At 47.5% G+C, this 22930-nt stretch overlaps 1 protein-coding gene across 1 annotated transcript; it reads left to right on the top strand.

Moving 5' to 3' along the window:
• Positions 1–2700: 2700 nt before the first annotated feature.
• Positions 2701–20467, top strand: LOC310690334 (uncharacterized protein; the record flags this gene model as incomplete). Its single annotated transcript, XM_083469090.1, has 4 exons — positions 2701–3174; positions 10688–10808; positions 13209–13322; positions 16013–20467. The coding sequence occupies 4 exons, from the start codon at positions 2701–2703 to the stop codon at positions 17347–17349; spliced, it is 2046 nt and encodes a 681-aa protein (XP_083325216.1). The 3' UTR covers positions 17350–20467.
• Positions 20468–22930: the final 2463 nt, after the last annotated feature.

Below are 22930 nucleotides of genomic sequence, written 5' to 3'. Positions count from 1 at the left end.
CGGGGGAAGAAATGGCTCTGAGCTGGTCTGTGCCAGATGTTGGGGAAGTTCAGTGGCTATTAAACATGGTATTGGACCTTTTTACAACCTCGTCTAAAGAAAATAAAAGCAGGGATAAAAACAGCCACTGCCTTGACTCTTTTTGTTGACTGGCAGGGTGAATGAATGTGTGCGTCCCCCACTTTTCCCTTTAGGTAGAAACCCCATCCTCTTCCCTTGTCAACTGAGCAACAGTTTTTGGGGGCTTGGGTTTCTGTGAGGTGCGCATGAGTGCTTTCAGTTTCCCAACCTTTCAGCTTCCATTCTGTCTTCCAAGGTGGCAGTGTGGGGCATGATTTTATGGGGTGTCGTGGTTCCTAGGCTGGGAATCCCTTTAGCTATGGTCCCTGCATTGCAGAGGGTTGGACTAGATGGCCCTTGGATACCCTTCCAAATCTACAGTTCTGTGATTCCATGTCCGTGATGCCAGCTGTGCCTCTGGCTGCCCTTGGACAAGGAACACACTTTGAGCCGCTGCAACGCCCACTTGTGAACACAGCGGGCCAGGAAAACTGGTCTTGGCCCAGTTCAGAAACAGATCTCCCCCTGGGCCTAGGGTCTTCTCCCAGACTGTCTCTGCCCCACCCTCACCTTGATTGCTCAATGCAAAGTAAAAATCACAGAATCTTACAAGTTGGAAGGGACCCTGGGGATCATCTAGTCCAACCCCCTGAAATGCAGGAATATGCAGCCATCCCAGACGGGGATTGAACCTGCAACCTTGGTGTTCTCAGCACCATGCTCTAACCAACTGAGCTATATGGAATGGTGGCTAGTGGTTGCCTTTCTCCTGCTCAGCCTGAGAGCCTCTTGCCCTCCAGATGTTGTCAGGCTCTAACTCCCATCAGCTCCAGCCAGCCTGGCCAGTAGCCAGAGATTCTGGGAGTTCAGAATCCAGCAAAGATCTATAAGGCCACGCATGGGGTCTCCATGCCTGTCTTGGACCCTTACAAGAAGGACCCATCGTTGCCAGCAAGTTTGCTGCAGCAAAAGGATTGTTTTGCTTGTGACGATTCTGCCTTGTGCACTGCTTTGCGATAAATTGGCACCGAAAAGACTTCAAAGGGGGTGCCAGACACACCTTTTTATAAAAGCCATTCCAAATCGGAATGGCAGAGGGGGAGGCAGCCAGTTCTGATTCATGGGGCACAATGGCTATCTTTCTGCAAATCTGTCATCTTGTTGGTTCTTTTTGCTACATCCCTGATGCAGGAAATTGCACTAGTTACCAAGTTAGGATGTCTTCTGTGCCCACTCTTAAAGGTGGAATTATTTTTTCTTTCCAAAGTTGGGCAATACATAATGCCAGTTGCTAGAAACTGCAGGAGGAGGGCAGAGTTGTTTTTGTGCTCAAATCCGGATTGCTGGTTTTCCAAAATGGGCATCTGGTTGGCCACTGTAAGAATAGGATACTGCACTAGACAGACGACTGGCCTGATCCAGCTGGCACTTCTTGAGTTCTGTGGTGCGACTTGTGCTGCAATGACAATGTTGGACCCAAGAATACCCCCAGCCTGCTCACTTGCTCCTCCTTCCAGCGGAGAGTAATCCCATCATCCAGAACAAGATGTATTCCGCTCATCTGGGCTAAGCACCTTCCCAGGAAGAGCGTCTCAGCCTTATCCGGCTTGAGGTTCAGTTTACTGGCCCTCATCCAGTCAATTACAGAGGCCAGGCACCGATCCAGCGCCACACCTGCTGGAGCTGTGCTGGAGAAGCAGAGTTGCGCATCATCTGCATGCTGATGACAACATGCTCCCAAACTCAGAGCTTTTGTGCAGAAGTTAACTCAGTATGGGGGAGCAAATTGAATCCTGTGGAACCCCAAATCCATGCTAGCTGGGGCTGATGGGTCAGAGTCTCAGATATCTGGAAGGCTGTTGTATAAGGTGTGACACACATACCCTAACTCAGAGGAAACCTTGAGATAAACACGCTGCCCATTCACAGCAGCCGTAAACTGGGAGTAGTGCCTTCAAGAAAACATGCAACCTATGGAGCATGGCAGAAGGTCCCTGGTTCAGGACCCGATGGCATCTCCACCTAGGTCAAGGAGACCCCTCTGCCTGAAATCCTGGACAGCCGCTGCCAGCCAGTGTAGTCAATACTGAGCTTGATGGGCCAGTGGTCTGACTTGGTATAAGAGGCAATGTTGTGCAGTGGCTAGAGTGTCGGACTAGGACCTGGGAGACCAGGGATCAAATGCGCAGTCGGGCCTGAAGCTCACTGCCAGTCGTTTCTTCTCAACCTAACCTACCTCACAGGGTAGCTGTGAGGATTAAATGAGGAGGGGAAACCATATATATGCTGCCTTGAGCTCCCTGGAGGAAAAGCTGGCATATAAATGCAATAAATTTATAAATTAAACAAGGCAGCTTCCTAGATTCCTGGCACAGGGACGCAGCTGCTTGACACCCAGAAAGTCCCAGGTTTTAATCCCAGGTAGATCTGGGAGAGGCTTCCTGCCTGAAACCCTGGAGAGCCACTGCTGCTGCCTGCCTGTGCAGGCCATAGCTGTCAACCTTCCCTTTTTTTGCGGGATATTCCCTTATTCCAGCGCCGTTTCCCACTGCTATCCCGTATTGTTAGATATCCCGTAGACTGTCCCCAGGACAGGTGAGGCTGCTGATCCCTTATTTTCAAATCTGAAAGTTGACAGCTATGGTGCAGGCAGTAGTGAGCTTGGTGGACCCTGCTGGAGCCAGACTTAGTGTTAAGCAGCTTCCTAGACTCCGATGTCCCGAGTCCTTTCACAGCTGCTGCAATGGGAGAGGAAAGGGGCTGAGAGCCTCTGACAAAGCCCCTCCAGAAAAGAAGAGACCACGCTTTCTCAGCGTTGCCTTTTCCCAGGACCCGCTCCCCAGGCCGGACTCCATTTCCCAGGATGCTCCGGGAGGCGAGGCTGGAAGGCCGAGAACTGCTCTTCCTCCTCCTCCTCCTCCTCCTCCTCCTCCTCCTCCTGGAGATTGCAGCATCCCGCATCGCCTGCTCTGGTCTGGACAGGCGTCCGGGGCGCCTTTAATCCGCCGAGCAAGAAGCAGCAGCGGCGGAGGCGTCCGGGGCGCCTCCTGCTGCTGCAACCTGCATTCTGCCTTTGTCCTGCGCCCCGCCATGGCCTCGGGGGCTCATGCACAGGTAAGGGGGCAGATGCCAGGCCTTGCAGCAGCCACAGCAGGAGATGTCTTTCCCGGGGAGGGGGCGGCGCTCGCCTTTACTCTCCCCTTTCTGCGGGGAGAGAGAAGAGTCTCAAACTCCACCCGCTACCCGCTTGGAACGGATCAGAGCCCTGGCGCTGCAGCAAGGGCGCCTCTGAGCACGTGCAGAGTGGCCCCACCCTCTTTCCCCGTGGGCTTGGGAGGCAGGAAAGGATCCCTCTGCGCCCCCAACCCTAAAGCTTAACGAGATAACAACCTACTAAATAGCAATAAAGAGAGGCTTTTAATGGGGAGTCGTCTTTTTGATGAACTGGGAATGGTTATTCCCCGCCCCCCCCCCCCGTCCACACACCTGCTCCTCGAAGGTGGGTCCAGAGGGAGGCGAGGGATCTTTGGGATCCTGCATTTTCAGTGAGACTATTCAGGAGGGTATTTTTGGGGACCAGCTGCGGTTTAAATCAGGGCTGGAATATGATGGAGGCAGGCCAGCCCGCCCCCAAAGTCATGTCTGGCTCCTGGAATGGGTTGGTCTAGCTTTCTATTAGCCTGGTGCTATCCTTCTCCAGATGTTTTGGACTACAAATCCCATCAGCCCCTGCCCACATGATGATGTAGCTCATGGGTAGGCAAACTAAGGCCCGGGGGCCGGATCCGGCCCAATCGCCTTCTAAATCCAGACCGCAGACGGTCCGGGAATCAGCGTGTTTTTACATGAATAGAATGTGCCCTTTTATTTAAAATGCACCTCTGGGTTATTTGTGGGGCACAGGAATTTGTTCATTGCCCCCCACAAGGTCTGAGGGATAGTGGACAGGCCCCCTGCTGAAAAAGTTTGCTGATCCCTGGTAGTTGATGGGGGGGCGCCTGTGCTGGCTGGGGGCTGATGGGAGTTGTAGTCCAAAGCATCTGGAGGGCAGTAGGTTTGTTTATTTATTAAAATATTTGTATGCTGCTATTTCATTAAAATAAAATCAAAGTGGTTCACAGTAGTATGTGCAAAGAAACGGTATAATAGTGAAAATCAGGCATCAGTTAACTATTACGATGATACGTATTCTTAATTGCCTGCATGGACCTGGAAGAATAAAAAAGTGTGTTTAAAGGTAGAAAGTTGGCCAAAATATTATTTATTTGTGTGCTGGGATGGGGAGAAAGATGTAACAGAGAGGATGGTGAAAAATGGGGAGTGGCAACCTGATGTCGAGCATCTTGCACATTTGCCCCTTGGAACTCGCTGCTACAGGATGGTTGGGGACAGTGATGATATACATACATAATAATTATCCATATATCAAGAGCAGATCTGATGTTGAGTTAGTCTGGCTGAGGACGACTGGCTTGCCATGGCAGCCTGACACCAGGTGGTAGAGCACCATGTTCTTTCCCTTTGGCTCCCAAGAGAGTTTTCTTTGACGGAGGGTTTACCTATGCTTGAGCAATGTAGCCATTTTAAATGCCAGTAAGGAAACAGGGTTAATGAAGAAGTGAGAGCAGAGTTAAAGGTAAAGGGTAAAGGGACCCCTGACCATTAGGTCCAGTCGTGACCAACTCTGGGGTTGTGGCGCTCATCTCGCTTTATTGGCCAAGGGAGCTGGCGTTTGTCCACAGACAGCTTCCGGGTCATGTGGGCAGCATGACTAAGCTGCTTCTGGTGAACCAGAGCAGCGCACAGAAACGCCGTTTACCTTCCTGCCACAGTGGTACCTATTTATCTACTTGCACTGGTGTGCCTTCGAACTGCTAGGTTGGCAGAAACAGGGACCGAGCAACGGGAGCTCACCCCGTCACGGGGATTCAAACCGCCGACCTTCTGATCAGCAAGTCCTAGGCTCTGTGGTTTAACCCACAGCGTCACCCGCATCCCTGAGAACAGAGTTAGGCCTGAACAAAAATGTTAATGTGGGTCACATTAGAGGTACTGGAGAACAGAAGGTAAGATAAGAAATAAGAACATTATTATCATATCACTATGTTATTAAGATGATAAAGCATCTCAAAGATGATTGAAACCAAGCCTTATGAGACATGATGGTAGGCATCTTTAAATATCTGAAGGGCTGTCCCATGGCAGAGGGAACAAGCTTGTTTTCTCCTGCTCAGGAGGGTAGGACTCCAATCAATGCCTTTCAGTTACAAGAAAAGAGAGTCCAACTAATATATCAGGAATAACTTTCTGACAACAAGAGCTGTTCAACAGTGGAACGGACTTCATTGAAGGTTTTGAAACATAGGTTAGGTTACCATCTGTTGTGGATTCCTTAGCTGTGATTTCTGATTTGCAGAGGGTTGGACTAGATGACCCCTGGGGTACCTTCGAACTCTACAATTCAATGATTCTATGACATCTTTGGAGAGACTTACGAGAGTGAAAATGTTACCGTCTACTATGCTATGTACCTAAATGCTCCCCTGGAACTCACTGGGACCGTTCTTGACCTTCATGTTATGTTTTGCTGAGATTGTTAATTGTTCTTTCAAAAAATGTAATAAAAACATTTATAAAAGCAAACACACCATACGAATCAATATGGCGAACCTGATCCAAAACACCCACCCACCCCACTCACACATGAAAACAAAGACCACCACAGCCAACCACAAATGAATAGCCACAGCCTAGTATACGTATAATAGAAACATCACTACCTGACCCCACCCCCACTCATCTCCCCACCCTTTACCCCTTTTCTTCCTAATGTCTCAACAAATGAAACCGATTTGTAAAAAAAAAAAGTTACATGGGGGGAAAATACGAGAGAGAGACATTGCACATACCTTTGTGAATCAATAAAATCTTTAATAAAAATACATTAAAAATAAAATAAAAACAAACACACAAACTTCAGTGGGTGATCCTGAAGCAGGAAGCCCTTCTTAATTTTTGAGGCACCTTCCTAGCCTACCCAGCTGCTGCTCAGACCAATGTAAGAAAGTGCATCTAAGACTTTGCCCAAGCAAACCCACAATCTGCGGTTCAGATCACACGCTGCCCTGAGACGGCTTGCGTTTCGGTGTGGGGTCCCTGATGAGAGAGATGCCATTCAGCACCTGCCCCCGATGACCGTGCAACTTCATTCTAGATGAGCACTGGCCCCTCAAGCTGTGGGAAAGAGGCACACTTCCCCATCTTCACCAGTGCTGTTGTTGTTTGAGTGGATCCTCTGCCCCTGAAATGGAAGCAGCTGATTGGAGGAAGGCGGCAAGCTGTTACGTAACGCAGGAAGCTGTGTCTCACCAGACTATAGAACCATCTAGTACAGTGTTCCCTGACTGGCAGCAGCTCTCCAGGGTCTCAGGCAGGGAGGGTCTCCTTTACATGAGAACATGTTGTTGTTTAGTCGTGTCCGACTCTTCGTGACCCCCTGGACCAGAGCGTTCCAGGCACTCCTGTCTTCCACTGCCTCCCGCAGTGTGGTCAAACTCATGCTGGTAGCTTCGAGAACACTGTCCCACCATCTCGTCCTCTGTCGTCCCCTTCTCCTTGTGCCCTCCATCTTTCCCAACATCAGGGTCTTTTCCAGGGAGTCTTCTCTTCTCATGAGGTGGCCAAAGGATTGGAGCCTCAGCTTCAGGATCTGTCCCTTCCAGTGAGCACTCAGGGCTGATTTCCTTAAGAATGGATACGTTTGATCTTCTTGCAGTCCATGGGACTCTCAAGAGTCTCCTCCAGCACCAGAATTCAACACAGGGCAAGCCAGTGTGGTGTAGTGGTTAAGAGCCGTAGTCTCGTAATCTGGTGAACCGGGTTCGCGTCTCTTCTCCTCCACATGCAGCTGCTGGGTGACCTTGGGCTACTCACACTTCTTTGAAGTTTCTCAGCCCCACTCACCTCACAGAGTGTTTGTTGTGGGGGAGGAAGGGAAAGGAGATTGTTAGCCGCTTTGAGACTCCTTAGGGTAGTGATAAAGCAGGATATCAAATCCAAACTCTTCCTCCTCCTCTTCTTCTGCTGTATGAGGCCAGTCGCGCATCTCTAGTCCAGCATCCTGTTCTTGCAGCGGCCAAACAGAAGGCCCAGTAGGACCCGAGCACAAGAGCAGTCTGTCCCCCTGTGGTTTCCCACAACTAGCATTGCTACCTGACCCCAGGTGCATGGAGAAGCCCTCCTTCCTTTTCTGTCCTGACGCTTCCTTGGATGGCCTCGTTGAGTTCTAGTATTTCAAGAACATAAGAAGAGATGCCTGTGGAAGTGAGCAAGCAGAGTTCAAGCGCAAGAGCACCGTGGCTTCCATAGTTCTACCTATTCTGAGAGGAGATTTTTTATGTTCTCTTCCACATTAAAAAATATATATTTATTTTGTCCATAAAATTTTCTTTTCCACTTTGTTTCATTAGAATATATGTATGAGATTGTATAGGAAAAATAGGGAATAACAGATACAGATTTGCTTAAAATGTATATAGGAAGTGCAGTGTAAGCGATGGAAGTCAATCAATGAAATTTTATTATTGAGATATTTGCAGAATAAATTTGGAAGAAATTCTTCCAGTTTTTCTTCTTCTTCCAATTTTTCTTCTTATTTTTTCTTTTCTCCCTTTTTTCTTTTCTGTTCTTTTTTATGTATGTTGCTTATCTGAAAAATGTATGTATTTGCAGTATTTTGCTTGTATTTTGTAATAATTATATTAAATAAAATATAATAAATTTATTTTTTAAAAAATAAACCACCTTGCAGATAGGAAAGTAGGAGACCAGGGCAAGAATATTGTCTCTGGTGTGATGGTTGCTGCAGGGATGGGCAGGTTTTGTCGTCGTCGTGTCCCCCCCCCCCCATGGGAATCCTTAAATAAATACACCCCCTTCCTTCACTTGCTTGAGGCACCATTCTGCATCCTCATGTGTTACGCCAGCCTTTGCATTTATATCTCACCTTTTCCTCCAAGGAGCTCAAGGTGGTTTACATGGTTCTTCCGCCTCCCTATAGAATCCTAGAAGAGCAGACTTGGAAGGGACCACAGTGGTCATCTAGTCCTACCCCCTGCAGTGCAAGAATCTCTTGCTCATCCTGGGGCTCGAACCCACAACATATATGCTTTACAACATAGCCCCACAACAACGCTGAGAGGTAGGTTAGGTTGTGTGTGAGTGGCTGGCCCAAGGTCACCCAGTGAGCTTCATGGCTAAATGGGGATTTGAACCCAGGTCCCAGTCCGACACTCTCTTTACTACTACACCAGACTGGATCAGTGTTCAATAGGGGAGGACTATATGGAAGCAGACAGGAACTGGTGCTTCTAGAACAATACTGGTGGATTAGGAGATCTGAGCACCCTAGTGCATTGCCGTTATTGATCATGCAAATAGAATGAGTTTGCATATGGAAACAGTGGGTTAAACCACAGAGCCTAGGACTTGCTGATCAGAAGGTCGGCGGTTCGAATCCCCGCAACGGGGTGAGCTCCTGTTGTTCAGTCCCTGCTCCTGCCAACCTAGCAGTTCGAAAGCACTTCAAAGTGCAAGTAGATAAATAGGTACCACTGTGGCAGGAAGGTAAACGGCATTTCCGTGTGCTGCTCTGTTTCGCCAGAAGCGACTTAGTCATGCTGTCCCCATGACCCGGAAGCTGTCTGCGGACAAACGCTGGCTCCCTCGACCTATAGAGCGAGATGAGCGCGCAACCCAAGAGTCGGTCACAACTGGACCTAATGGTCAGGGGTCCCTTTACCTTTATATGGAAGCAGATAGCAACTGGTTCTTCTAGAACAATACTGGTGGGTTGGGAGATCTGAGCACCCTAGTGCATTGCCGTTATTGATCATGCAAATAGAATGAGTTTGCATATGGAAACAGTTATATAATGCCTTTTGACACCCAGATAGCACACAGGTGGTTTATTATTATTATTATTATTATTATTATTATTATTATTATTATTATTAACTGCAGCTTGAACAGAGAAATTTTGCATTGCCGTTATGTCTTTTCTAATAATGCCTTGGACTAATAATAAAGGCAGTCTGGGACAATGACACCCCATCCTCCATCCAGCTATAAAAATCTGGGACAGATATAGATTAAAACAAAGTCCTGCAACCTCCTGACAATCGTCTAAGCCACCCTGAGCAATTAAATTGGAATGGGGAACTAGGTAATTATGCCATCTGGCGAAAAGCACAGCTTATTGAGAATATGTGATCATATATGCGGCGGGAGGGGAGTGGGAGAGCTCCCCCCTTTTATAAATGGTTGCAGTCGAAGTGTTTGCTGGATATTCAACAATTGCAGCAGCGTAATACCCCCGGGGAGAGCCTATAAATCTGGAAGCCCTTCCTGAATGGTTAAAGTAGCACCAAACTCCGCTTTTAAAAGTCGACCGTAATATGTCCGCTGGAGAAAATGGAGGACTTTAATTACAGAAGGTTTTGTGCGCACATGAGATTGGAGGAGAGAATATGGAGAGAGCTTCATCCTTTCCTTGGTAGATAATATTCCGCCTCTGCTGACTTGAAGTAAAGCAGTTTCTCTCTTGGTGGCACCTAATACCTTTAAATTTGGAAGGTATACTGTTGATCAGATCAGTGTCGGAAACATGGAAGAAGGTTTCGTGGACCCTTTGCTGGAGCTGTGGGAGGCTAGAAATACTTGACTGGGATTCTGCTTCCAATATCATCCGTCATGAAGCATTGCCAATGTCTCCATCCTCTAGTTCTGTATTTGAAAGGAAGGGTTTTTTAAAAAATGGAAAGGCAATTGAATATATTATTTGACAACAAATTAGGAGGTGGATTCCTTATTTTGTATTTTAGTATTGTGAACTGACCTGTCCTCTTCAGATGGAGGGCAGTATACAAATAAATAAGCAAATGGAAAACAATGGAAACCATCAGGACTTCTTGACAACCGAGAATCAGGTTTTTAAGGATTTGGTTTCTTGTGCAGTTGGATGCTTAGACTGACTGCAAGCTATGCTTTGTTCTAGGGTGGAGTTAATGGTTCTGAGCTCTTAACCAGTTACACGTTTGAATTGCAAGTGCTTTCTGGGAAAGAATAATAGAATCATAGAGTTGGAAGAGACCACAAGGGCCATCGAGTCTAACCCCCTGCCAAGCAGGAAACTGGTGTAAGGTTGCAAGGTGTAAGGCTGCAAGGTGTAAGGCTGCAAGGGAGGGTCTGCTGTCTAATAGGAGCAGCTCACAGATGTGTAGAGCTGGAAGGGATCCCAAGGCTCATTTCATCCAACCCCCGCAGTCAAAATGTGCACCTCCGGCCATACTCTGTGGCTCTGTTTTGTCTACGGATGCCTTTCCTTCTTTCCAGCCCATCCATCTACCATGCTCCTCTCTTCACTGGCCCTTCCCAGCAAACACAGAGAGAGCCCTCAAGTCATAAGAGCTATAATCATAGAATTGCAGACTTGGAAGGGACCCCAAGAGTCATCCAGCCCAATCCCCTGCAAGGCAGGATGAGGCCTGTGAGGGCTGTCACCATCACACCCACTAGCAGCGGGAACTGTCCAGAACTCCATCCCAGGTTCCCTTTCTCGTTGCCGCAGGTGATGTTTGAAGACGTGGCCGTCTATTTCTCCTCGGTGGAGTGGGCAGAGCTAGCAGAATGGCAGAAGGACCTCTACCGGGCCGTGATGGTGGACAACTATGAAGCGGTCACCTCGCTGGGTAAGGATCTCTCTCATTCCCTGCTTGGGTGTCCTTTGATGTTCCTGAGAGCCTGGAGACAGCAGATAAACGATTCTGGCTTTGCAGGGCTTGCTGTGGGGACAGGATCTCTTTGTTGAACTGACGTGGGGGCTGATGTAAGATTTTGCAATCTGCAAACTGTAGACCAAGCACCAGTCCGAAACTTTTTGTTTGACTTTAGACCAGCGTTTCACCAACTTGGTTCCTGCATAAGAGCATCAGATGGCTGCCAGATGAGGCCAAAGAGAGCACATCTTGTCTGCTATCGGATTCTCATGGTGGCTGAGCCAGATGCCTGAGTGAGAAGCCTGCATGCAGGACCAGATTGCAACAGCAGCAACCCTCCCCATTTGCCATTTTATTTCATTGCATTTATATCCTGCTTTTTCCCTCCCAAGTTGCTCAAGGTGGCTGTAATGGGTATGAGTTACTCGTGCGTAAGTTGGTGCCTTTTTCGGTTAATTTGCCTTGTTAAACCTTTCTGACTGCACAGCCCCTTCTCATGGTGGCTGCCTCAGTCACTGGCAGAATCCGTCAGTGGGCGTTTCTTGAACCTCTTCTAACATAAAAGTTGTTTGACACCCAGTCTCCTCCTCCTCTCACTGCGCGGGAGTCTTCTGCGCAGGGAAGGCGTGGGTAGCAGAGGACCTGGGCTCTCCTCACTGATGTCCAGTGAAGATTCCTGGAGCCCTCTCTCCACTTCCCCCGTCTGCCCCCCTTTATCCCTGGTGTTGCGCTGAATGGCTTCCCCCTCTACTGAGCTGTTTCTCCCCCTGTTGCTGGGTCCTTCGCCAGCATCATCAGGGAGCCTCCCCTTTGCCTCTCCCTCCGATGTCAGTTCCCTGACAGTGGCGTACGTCGTTCTCCCCCTCCTCCTTTAATTCCCACAACAATGCTGAGAGGTAGGTTAGGCTGAGAGGCAGTGACCGGTGCTAGGTCACCCTGTGAACTTCTTGGCTGAGTGGGGATTTAAACCCTTGTCTCCCAGGTCCTAGTCCAGGGGACAGTAAGGTTTCCCCTGAACATGTCCCCAGATGCTGTGGATACAGCTGGTTCCCTGACTTGACAGTCCATCCAGGAAGAGGCTGCTGGATAGCCTTCTGTAGGTATCCTGGCATGGTATACAAGAACCGATAAGCAACCTGGTACCTAGAAAGAAATGCTGGAGGGATGCTCTTATTTATAACCCGAGGTTGCTAGTATGATTTGTGGGAATGTTCAGGGTGGCAGGAAAGGATATATTGTTTGTTAATATCCTTCCTAACTTGCGTTAGCAAGTTTCTTTACTTAGCAGAGTGCATTCCCCTTTACACAGCAGAAAACTAGTTGCAAACTTGTGTGAGTTTCTTAAGACAATGCACAATTCAATCTGGCTTGTCCTCATTGTGTTCGAATATTTTCCTGGTAAGACCCCTTGAATCCCTCCTAAAGGAATAAAGACTCCACAGTCTTATTCATGTGTAAGACATAGCTTAGCAGGTCTCGTGTAAATCCAGCAGAGTTGAAATAGAGTATTTAATAGATGACAAATTGGATGATGAAAAGGATGTGGATTATTCAGAGTAGTGGAAAAGCAAAAGGAACCAGGAAAAGTGTGGAAGGGAAGTCATAAGGTATATGCAGATATGCTGTATTTGGTATGAAGTTGTAAGTGGGACGGGGACAGGGATTAAATATGCTCTCTGTTCCTGTTTTTGGAAATGCAAATGAAATTAAAATTAAAAAAAATAGAGTGTTGGTCTGCAACCTGGGAGACCTGGGTTCGAATGGCGACTCGGCCGCAACACTCGCCAGGCGGCCTTGGGCCATTTGCCACCTCTCAGCCTGGCGTACCTTGCAGGCTTCTTGTTGTGGGGAGCAAGGGGACCAGGTGCGCCACCTGGAGAAAAGGATGCAATATCCTTGCAAGAAATGAAGGGGAAATATATACGACTCCCAATATATACGACTGGCAGGTTAAATTAACAAATTATGCCGAGCTCGCTAGATTAACTGTGAGAATAAGAGACCAAGATGAACAGAAACTACATGACAATTGGGTTAAGTATTGGACATATATTGGAATTAAATCTTAAATGACACTAGCGGGATTGGAAACAACTCTAACAGTAAATGGCTAGTATGTGAAAGAAATAAAATACGTGAGTATAAAGTTTATTTGATACTTACCAAAGGAGTAGAAGGAAGTCCAAGGCTCGGCAGAGCCTAAAATGAATGTATTCTTGACTTACGGATTGATTAGATTTTGTGCAACTTAAGTATTGAATTTTGTATACGTTTATTTGTATTTATGTATAACATGTATAATTACTAATAAAAAATTATCTGCATAAAGAAATGAAGGGGAAATAAAGATGCTGTCCTCTGCTCCCGCGACAGGGCACCCGTCCGCCAAACCCGAGATCATCTGCAAAATCGAGCGCGAAGAGGAGCCTTGCATGGAGGAGCCCCTCGAGACCCCCAAATGGAAGAGACCCCGGAGCCCCTGGCTGGGTGAGATGGGGGTTTTGGGAGGCATGGGGGTCCTTGCAAAGAGGCCTTTCCTTGCCCCCCCCCCCCCGTAACTGGTCCCTACTGGTGTTGCGGTCAGGCCTACATGGTGCTGGCCTCACAGATAACGCAGACTCTGACCGGCAGCATCTCGGGATGTGAACCAGGATGGGGACCTGGGTTCAAATCCCCTCCTCCAGCTCTCTAGCCGGTCCCCATCTCTCCTCCTGGCCTACCTCCTCGCAGGGCTGCCAGTTGCCATGAGGTGGCCATGTTTGTCACCCTGAGGGTCAACTTGGGATACGGACATAACCATAAGTACAAAGATCAGTGTTTTTACCTCAAAGTTATCCTGTAGTTTCACGTAGTAGACTCATCCCGATCCATCCTGGAGGCAGATCCCCCAAACTCCTCGCAGACTCTTGAGGCAATTCCATCTATTTCGGATTATTTCGAACCGAAACTCGTGTCCAAATGCCTCCAACTACCACCCTTCCTTTTGTGTAAAAAGCTTTGGGGCTTTTTTTTCTTCTTACGATCCAGCGTATATAAATTTTTATGAAATGAAGTAACCTCAAATTCTCTTTTTTTAAAGATATTTTTAAAGATTTTTTAACATATTACAATAAAAATAGAAAAAAGAAAAAGAAAAATACAAAATTGTGATTGTTGTTAGCCGCCCTGAGCCCGGCTTCGGCTGGGGAGGGCGGGATATAAATAAAATTTATTATTATTATTATTATTATTATTATTATTATTATTATTATTATTATTAAAATAAAAACAGTTAAGAAACACCTTAATTTTCCGTTTCTTATTTTCCTTAAGCTTATTTCCCCGGACCTCCTCATACCTCCCTTTTTTGTATTCCACTTAAATTTATTAGTTCAGCAAATCCTTGCCATTAAGCTTTTACCCATTTATAAGCCTTTTTCTCATATTCTCTTAAAGAATATGCTTTAAGTAACTTCAAATTCTCATGGGGGAAAAAAATCTCCTGGGGGAATTAGGCATTCTACATTTATTTGGCCTTCTGGAGGCTGTTGCCGTGGAAACGCTCCCCGGAAGGAAAAAAGGCGGGAAAACGCCTCAGCTAGAGGACCGCTCCTATGTCTCCCATTTTGCCCACATCCCTGCCTATTCTGAGGAGAAACTTCTCCACAGGAAGGATCCCGGATCCCCTTAGATTCCTCACCCCTTAAGTCCCTGAGGGAGATACAGATAACCTGAAGGCCAGAGAGAAACCACAAAGGCTGTGGCACCGAGGGAGGATTTTATTTTTTCTTTTCCTCACAGAGGAAAGATGGGGCCTGCCAAGCTGACCAGAGGCAAGGAGGCCAAAATGGCTCCTGCCCCAGGGAGAGGAGACACAAGTCTAGTCATCCTAGCGAGAATGATAGTAATATACTTATTTGTACCTAGCGATAATGATAATAATATACTTATTTGTACCCTGCCCATCTGGGAGGCTTCCAGCGTAAATAAAAACATACACAGGGCTGCCTTCAGATTACTTCTAAAGGTTGAATAGTCACTTATCTCTGCAGGGCGGGTGCCACCACAACATGCCGAAAATTTCAAATCAATTTCCCATAACCTTTCCCAGTCTGAAAGCTGAATATTATGCCCCAAACCCCTCGCCCAGCGTATCATTACAGATTTAACCTGTTCATCTTTTGTATGCCATTCCAAAAGTAATCTATACATTTTTGACAGTAATTTTATATTTTCTAACAAGCCTTTTTCAAATCTTGAGGTCTCATAGCTGAAACCTTTCTTTTTATCTATCTTAAATATATCATTTAGATGGTGAAACTGTAGCCAGTCAGTTAATCCCTTATCTCTTCAAAATCTTTCAATTTCACCTGATGTTCTACTTCAGTTAACAGCTCTCTATGTGTTGCCCAATTACTTCTCATATTTAGGTTTTTTTCCAGAGCTATCGCTTCCAGTGGGGAAAGCCACCAGGGCGTTTTCTGTTCCAGTAGCCGATTCTTTTTTTAAAACACGATTTTATTAAAGCTTTTTTCATAATGTGGTAATAATAATAATAATAATTTATTTCTATCCCACCCTCCCCAGCCGAAGCCGGGCTCAGAGAGGCTAACAACAATAAAAGTAACACAGCACTCTAAAATCCATTCATTCTAAAATCAATTCAAAATCAAATTAATGTCAACCATTGGGGTAGAGTTCTGTGAGGATTACCAAAGGAGGGGGTCAGACTGTGCCTTGACCAAAGGCCTGGTGGAACAGCTCTGTCTTGCAGGCCCTGCGGAAAGATGGCAAGTCCCGCAGGGCCCTAATCTCTTGGGACAGAGCGTTCCACCAGTTCGGGGCCACGGCCAAAAAAGGCCTGGCTCTAGTTGAGGCCAGCCTAACCTTCCTGTGGCCCGGGACCTCCAAGATGTTTTTATTTGAAGACCGTAAAGTCCTCCGTGGGACATACCAGGAGAGGCGGTCTCGTAGATACGAGGGTCCTAGGCCGTATAGGGCTTTAAAGGTTAAAACCAGCACCTTGAACCTGATCCTGTACTCCACCGGGAGCCAGTGCAGCTGGTAGAGCACCGGGTGAATGTGATCCCGCAGCGAGGACCCGTAAGATCAAATGTAGATCTTCTCAGGGACTGAACGTGGGGTTTCTCCCTGAGTCAGTGATGGCGAGACTCTCCCTTTTCCTTTCTTCCCTGCAGGAGATGGGATCAGGATGGAAGACGAGGATGAAGGCAGAGGGGCAGTCCGTGTCCGGCGGCGCAAGAGGAAGAAGGTGGTCCACCTATCCAGAACGGAGAAGCCGGTGACCCGGGCGGCGAGCGCACAGGACGAGGACGAGGGTCCCCCGAAGTCAACGCTGAAGACGAAGCCCCCTGAATGCCCCGAGTGCGGCAAGAGCTTCCTGAGCAACGTGGCGATGGTCATTCACATCCGGACGCACACCGGGGAGCGGCCCTTCAAGTGCCACCTGTGCCCCAAGGGCTTCCCTTCACGGGGGGACCTGAAACGGCACATCAAGACCCACCTGCGCAAGAAGGAGGACCCCGCGGCCGGCGACGCCAGCCCCAAGGCGCGGAAGTGCCTGACGGCCAAGCTCCAGCTCCTGCGCCAGCTTGGGGCCCCCCTGGGCCCCAGGAAGCCCCACACCTGCGCCCAGTGCGGAAAGAGCTTCAACAAGAAGCAGGACTTGCGCAAGCACCACGGGACCCACTCGAGCGAGCGGCCCTTCTCCTGCCCCGAGTGCGGGCGCAGCTTCCGTCTCAAGCAGATCCTGGTGGCCCACATGAAAGTGCACGTGGGGGAGCGGCCCTTCTCCTGCCAGCAGTGCGGGAAGCGCTTCAGCCAGAAGCACCACGTGGAGAGCCACCAGCGCGTCCACACGGGCGAGAAGCCCTTCTCGTGCACCACGTGCGGGAAGCGCTACTCGCAGAAGCAGCCGCTCATCAGCCACCTCCGGGTGCACACCGGGGAGCGGCCCTACGCCTGCGCGGAGTGCGGGAAGACCTTCCGCAACCAGGCCACCCTGACCATCCACAACCGGATGCACACCGGCGAGCGCCCCTACCGCTGCCTGCTGTGCGGCAAGACCTGCAGCCAGCTGCAGCACCTTAAGAGCCACCAGAGGGTCCACCGCGGGGAGCAGCACCTCCTGCAGGCGGGCGACGCCAAGGCGCTGGCCCTCAAGAGGGCCCGCGAGGTGAAGGAGAAGCCCTACCCCTGCCCCAGGTGCGAGAAGCGCTTCCGGGACGAGGAGATCATGCAGACCCACCTGAGGACGCACGAGGAGAAGCTGGCAAAATTTGGACTCCTTCCAAGCAGAGCCAGCCCTGGGGAAGGCCCTCCTCTTCCCGTTCAGCCCCCAAAGACCCTGCCGGAGTTTAAGTCCGTTGGCAGAGGGACGGGCATGAGCAAGAAGCCTCCCTCTGCGCCCCAGCCTGGCCCGGCAACTGGGAAGAGGGCCTTTGCATGCTCCGATTGCGGCAGGAAGTTCACCCAGGCAAAATACCTCACCATGCACCGGAGGAGCCACACATGAGGGAAACCTGTTTGTGTTGGAAGGAAACCTGGTGGTGCATTTTAAGGGTGCCTTTGTGAGCAAAGGCTTTCTTTGGAGCAACTAGCATGTGGAAGCTGCACAGAAATCTTCCTCTGGCCCATACGATGAGGTTGGGGGAGGTGGAGAACAAGGGGGCAAAGTATGTTGCTAGCTTGAGCTGAAATAGGTCCTGCAACAAAAGCAGTTATATTTCTTATCTTCCACCCTCATCCCCTTATTTTGAGCGTCTAGTCCATGAAAGATTTCTGTGTAACTTGCAAGCCTGTATCAGTTGTCCTCAGCAAAGGGATTGCTTCGATTCCTTATCCTGTGGATTCAAAGGAACTGCAATAACTTTGAACTCTTTGGAGCTCTGGATCTAGTGAGACAGTATGCAGCATTCCTTGAGTCCTTGTTGCAAAGGCTTCTGGGTAGCTGTCCTACATAGGAAAGTGCCCAGGACAGAGAGAGAGAGAGAGAGAGAGAGAGAGAGAGAAGTAAAACTCTCCTGCTGAACCTGTCAGAGTTGGATTTGTCCATGGAGCTGGCAGTAGGAACAGGAATTCACTCCCTTAGGATGTGGCTACAGTCACTAGGCAAAATGGTGCTTTAAGATGGATCTCCCAAAAGCTTATTGGGTAGATTTTATAGCTAAGGTTGGAAGCTCAGTAGGAGTAAAGGAAGCTGTCATATACAGAGTCAGACCATCTGACTCAATATTGTCTGCCAGCGGTGCACCAGGGTTTCAAGCAGGGTGCATTCTCAGTCAGAAAATGACCCTGAGACATGCTGTCACTGAGCTATGACCCTTCCCCATCATTCAGAAGCAGTATGCCGCTCACTGCCAGCTGCAAGGGACAGGCAGAGGAGCAGAGGAGCCAACTCCTAGGGACCAAGGTCCCTTTCCCTCCCCTAATACAATATTTGCAGGGCCCCGGCCCCCACAAGGTTGATGAATATTGGCATTCAAATGGTGTGTGTGTGCTGCATCATGTGATTGGTTATGTGGGGTGGGGGTTACCTGCCCCCCATATGTTATTCAAGTTGGCACCCCAGTGATAAAGGTTGCTTCCACGACAGAGCCCTTTAGCGCTGCTGAATCAGCAGGATGTGGAATTAAGGCGGGTGAACCCGCCCAACACTTTAGCATAGCAGTGTATTCTCCTTGAGAAATTTGGCAATGCCAGCTCCCATGGGCAACTGCCTAAATAATGTTTCCTCGGAAGCAAGTCCTCAATTCAGTGTTATATTTAAGCCCTCGCCTGTGAGAGTTGCCTCTAGGTGAGTACATGGGATTACGACTTAATGTGCAGCCAGGCTGGTGAATGAGGGACAGCACAGAAATGTGGCAGGTTGCTGAAGGACTCTACATCCAACTGAGCTGCTCACCCAAGTGGTAATCAGGCTACTAGCTTGTGTAGGCTTATTTACAAGGCTGTCTGAATTTCAGAATTTTAGAGTTGAAGGGACCCTGAGGATCATGTAGTCCAACCCCCTGCAATGCAGGCATAAGCAGCTGTCCCATTTGGGGATCGAACCTGCGACCTTGGTGTTCTCAGCACCATTCTCTAACCCTGCTTTGTGAGGTAGGATGAGTATGGGCTTAAATTACTGTTTTCCTCTTTTCAGGCACAGCAGTTGCTAATTAATGTATGTTTTACTTCGCTATTTTAAACAAATAACATTAACGAAAGCATTAACGAATAATTGCTCTGGCTGCAAAATAGAAAACCAGTAACTAAACCGCTGCTCCCTTGCAGGGGGACAGGAACTGATTGATTAAGAGCCACCACAGGAATGCTATACAAGTGAATAGGTAGCAAACAGAATGAAGTGGCAAAGAGGCTCCTTGAAAGAAAAGGGCAAGAAGGAGACAACCAATGAAAGGAGACATGTCTCTGGTGCATTGCCAGTCGACACTGGACAGCCTTGCTCTCCTTTTTCATTTTAAGACCAAAACATTGCCACAGATCAGGACTGAAAATTGATGGGAAGAGAACACAGGTCCTTTGAAATGCAGTGGTTCGGCAGTGATTAGGGTTGGGAAATATCTGGTTTTCAACATCGTACACTCTCCTAACGTTCTTAAAATTCCAGTACAGTAGTTAAATAGGTTGTTTGATAGCTTAAAAAAAACCCTCTCCTTTTAAAAAAGACACTGTAGCTGATTAGCTTTTAAAGTTCCATTTGGGAGTTGATCATTTGCATGCTTGTCAAAGAGGGACATTCCTGGATTTTTAATCTGCGATTCTATAAAACCCATCCTGCAGCTGCTTTGCTGTGGAGTTGTGATCAAATATCTGAGCTGGCTGTGGTCTGTGTTATCCAAAGAATTATTGGGTTGGAATTGGCAAGATTGCTGGACACAAATTAAACCCAAGTTTGCACAAAGCTGTCTACAATACTTGCTGTGGGGTGACCTTTTTGCAAATCAAAAGGGTTTGCAGTGAAATCCTGTGCATGTTTATACGGAGGCAAAACCCACTGAGTTCTATGGGGACTTTGTGTTTCTATGGGATTATAGCCTGTTTTGGGGTTTTTGGGTTGATTTTTTTATTTAAATGTGATCATCTGTATCCCCCAAGTGACCTTGCATAGATATGTATAAAACAGGATGGTAATTTTTGTGAATTACTAATTTCTGTGTGCTTTTGCCTTCTTAATTTACCAGGGTGAATTAATCCCCACTTTAATGGGGAACCACCATTTCAATTTGTTGTACACGGAACACACATGGTAGCAAGAGGAGGATGATAATTCCTTTTCTCAAGTGCATTTAAAAGGCTGATTTGGTTCTGGTTGACAATACTGCTTATTTCGGACCAATCTGGAGCCTCCCATCTGTTTTTAGTACAAATCCTATCAGTGGGAGGATATCTGCAGGACCACACCTTGCAATCTCTGCCTCTTGTGACCACCCCTTCCCACTGTCTCCCACTTATGTGAATGAAATAGCAATTGTCAGAGCAGCACCAGCCCAGCTGAAGTCATCTGGAGAGGAACAGTTTGGGATTCTTCCTTATTATCCACATCAGTGGTCAAGAGAACTGAAGTATGAACTATTAGTTATTACAAGTCTCTTAATCTATTCTAATAAAGCAGTAAATGAAACGATGAACTTCTTAACAAAGTTGGGGTTATAGAAGGTCTCCCTTAGTCATACAGTACTTTCTTCTTGCAAAAGTATTCAAATTAATTCTGCCCAAGTTCTGCTAGGCATATTTCTCCATCATCAATCTTACCTATTTATTATAAAGCTTATTCTGTGAATAGTTGCCTGTATCACACTTAAAACCATTTTTATTATGGATGGTCATAGATTCATAGAATTGTAGAGTTGGAAAGGACCCAGGGGGTCATCTAGTCCAACCCCCTGCAGTGTCTGTGTCACAGCTAGATAATCCCTGACAGGTGGCCCTCCAAACTCTGTTTAAAAACCTCCAGTGGAGGAGAGTCCCGCCATCTTCTGAGGTAGTCCATTTCACCGCCGAGTGGCTCTCACTGTCAGAAAGTTATTCTGAACGTACAGATAGAATCTTCTTTCTTGTCATTTTAATACATCAGTTTGGGTCCTACCTTCTGGAACAGCAGAAAACAAGCTTGCTCCATCTTCCATGTTGGAAACTACAACTAATCCAGAATGTGGCAGCTAGACTGGTGACTGGGAGAGGCCTCCGAGACCACATAAAACCAGTCTTGAGAAAGATCTACATTGGCTCTCAGTACGTTTCCAAGCAAAATTCAAAGTGTTGGTGCTGACCTTTCAAGCCCTAAACGGCCTCGGTCCAGTATACCTGAAGGAGCGTCTCCACCCCCATCGTTCTGCCCGGACACTGAGGTCCAGCACCGAGGGCCTTCTGGCGGTTCCCTCACTGTGAGAAGCCAAGTTACCGGGAACCAGGCAGAGGGCCTTCTCGGTAGTGGCATCCACCCTGTGGAACGCCCTCCCACCAGATGTCAAAGAGAACAACTACCAGACTTTTAGAAGACATCTGAAGGCAGCCCTGTTTAGGGAAGCTTTTAATGTTTAATAGACCACTGTATTTTAATACTTTGTTGGAGGCCACCCAGGGTGGCTGAGGAGACCCAGCCAGGTGGGCCAGGTTTAAATAATTTATTATTATTATTATTATTATTATTATTATTATTATTATTATTATTATTATTCCATGTGACAGCCCTTCAGATTTTTAAGGTGGCTTACATAACACCTCTCAGTCTGCTCTTCTCCAGGCTAAACATCCCCAACTCCTTCAACTGTTCCTCATAAGGCTTGGTTGCAAGACCCTTCATCATCTTAGTTTCCCTCCTCTGCACACCTTCCAGCTTGTCAATATTCTCCTTAGACTGTAGTGCCCAGAACTGGACACAGGTCTCCAGGTGGGGTGTGACCAAGGCAGAGCAGAGTGGTCTTTTTTCCCACACACAAGACTGAACGCTCAAAGACCACATGAGGAATGATGTGACAAAGGTAGCACTTGAACTCAGATCTTGAGCCTTGACGACCAGCCTGCCTGGCAACTGCACTCATCCACAGGCTAAACTGCGTGCACTCTTACTCATTTACTATATTTATATGCCAAAAGGGTTCAGCTGGATTTCTGTTTAAAATAATAGTTTATTATAACCTACAGATCAGGGAAAGGAGATACACACGCAATTCTGAAACCACCAATGATGGAGAGAAGGTTCTGAAAAGAAATGGTAGTTGCTGGATGAACTGATGGCAGGAGCCTGGCTTTCTCAGCTGAGTTTAATTGAGGAAGTCTCTCTTAAAGGTGCCACCAATTACTCAGATGCAATAACTTGGGCTGAACCATTCAGAATAACGCAATGAATATACAGGACAGGAGCTGTCCGTGGTGACCTAAAACTGCTGCAGATTCTTTCTAATGACATAATGCACAGACTCTAAGCCCAGCCACAGTATCTTTTTTATTATATATTTTCAAACTGTTGACAAAAAAGTCAGTGAGCATCTCTTCCAGCCCTTTTAAAAGACAGGTTGTATTCCTACATCACAAGGTTTAGCACAGGGAGGCGGAGCCTGCTGCCCTCCAGGTGTGGGGCTCCAGGGTCCCATTGGCCCCAACTGGCATGATGATCAGGGATCATGAAGCCCAACAACACCAGGAGGACCAAAGGCTCTTACCATGATGGCGTGGAAGACATCTTGGATGTTGCCATGCTTTCATTTCCTTTTACTCTTAATTTTAATGTTTTTAATTGGTAATAAAAGGATAGTTCTTGGAAAGTGTCTATAGATTTTACCGTAATCTAGCAGTATAAAAATTTTGGTAATGAACTAAATGAATAAATCTTCCAAAACCAGGTCAGTGAACTGGCTCAGTTAGAAGAGTGACCACTTTTAAGGAATAATTAAAGAGCCTTTCAGCACTTTAAAGGTTAATTACCCGTATTTTTTGCACCATAACACTCACTTTTTTCCTCCTAAAAAGTAAGGGGAAATGTCTGTGCGTGTTATGGAGGGAATGCCTACGGGTGGCATGCCTACAGATTTTCCTCCTCTAAAAACTACGTGCGTGTTATGGTCGGGTGCGTGTTATAGAGCGAAAAATAC

The sequence above is a fragment of the Podarcis liolepis genome (assembly GCF_965112155.1).
Source record: "Podarcis liolepis genome assembly, chromosome: 12".
Taxonomy (NCBI): domain Eukaryota; kingdom Metazoa; phylum Chordata; class Lepidosauria; order Squamata; family Lacertidae; genus Podarcis; species Podarcis liolepis.
This window is presented reverse-complemented; position numbering and strand designations above follow the sequence as displayed.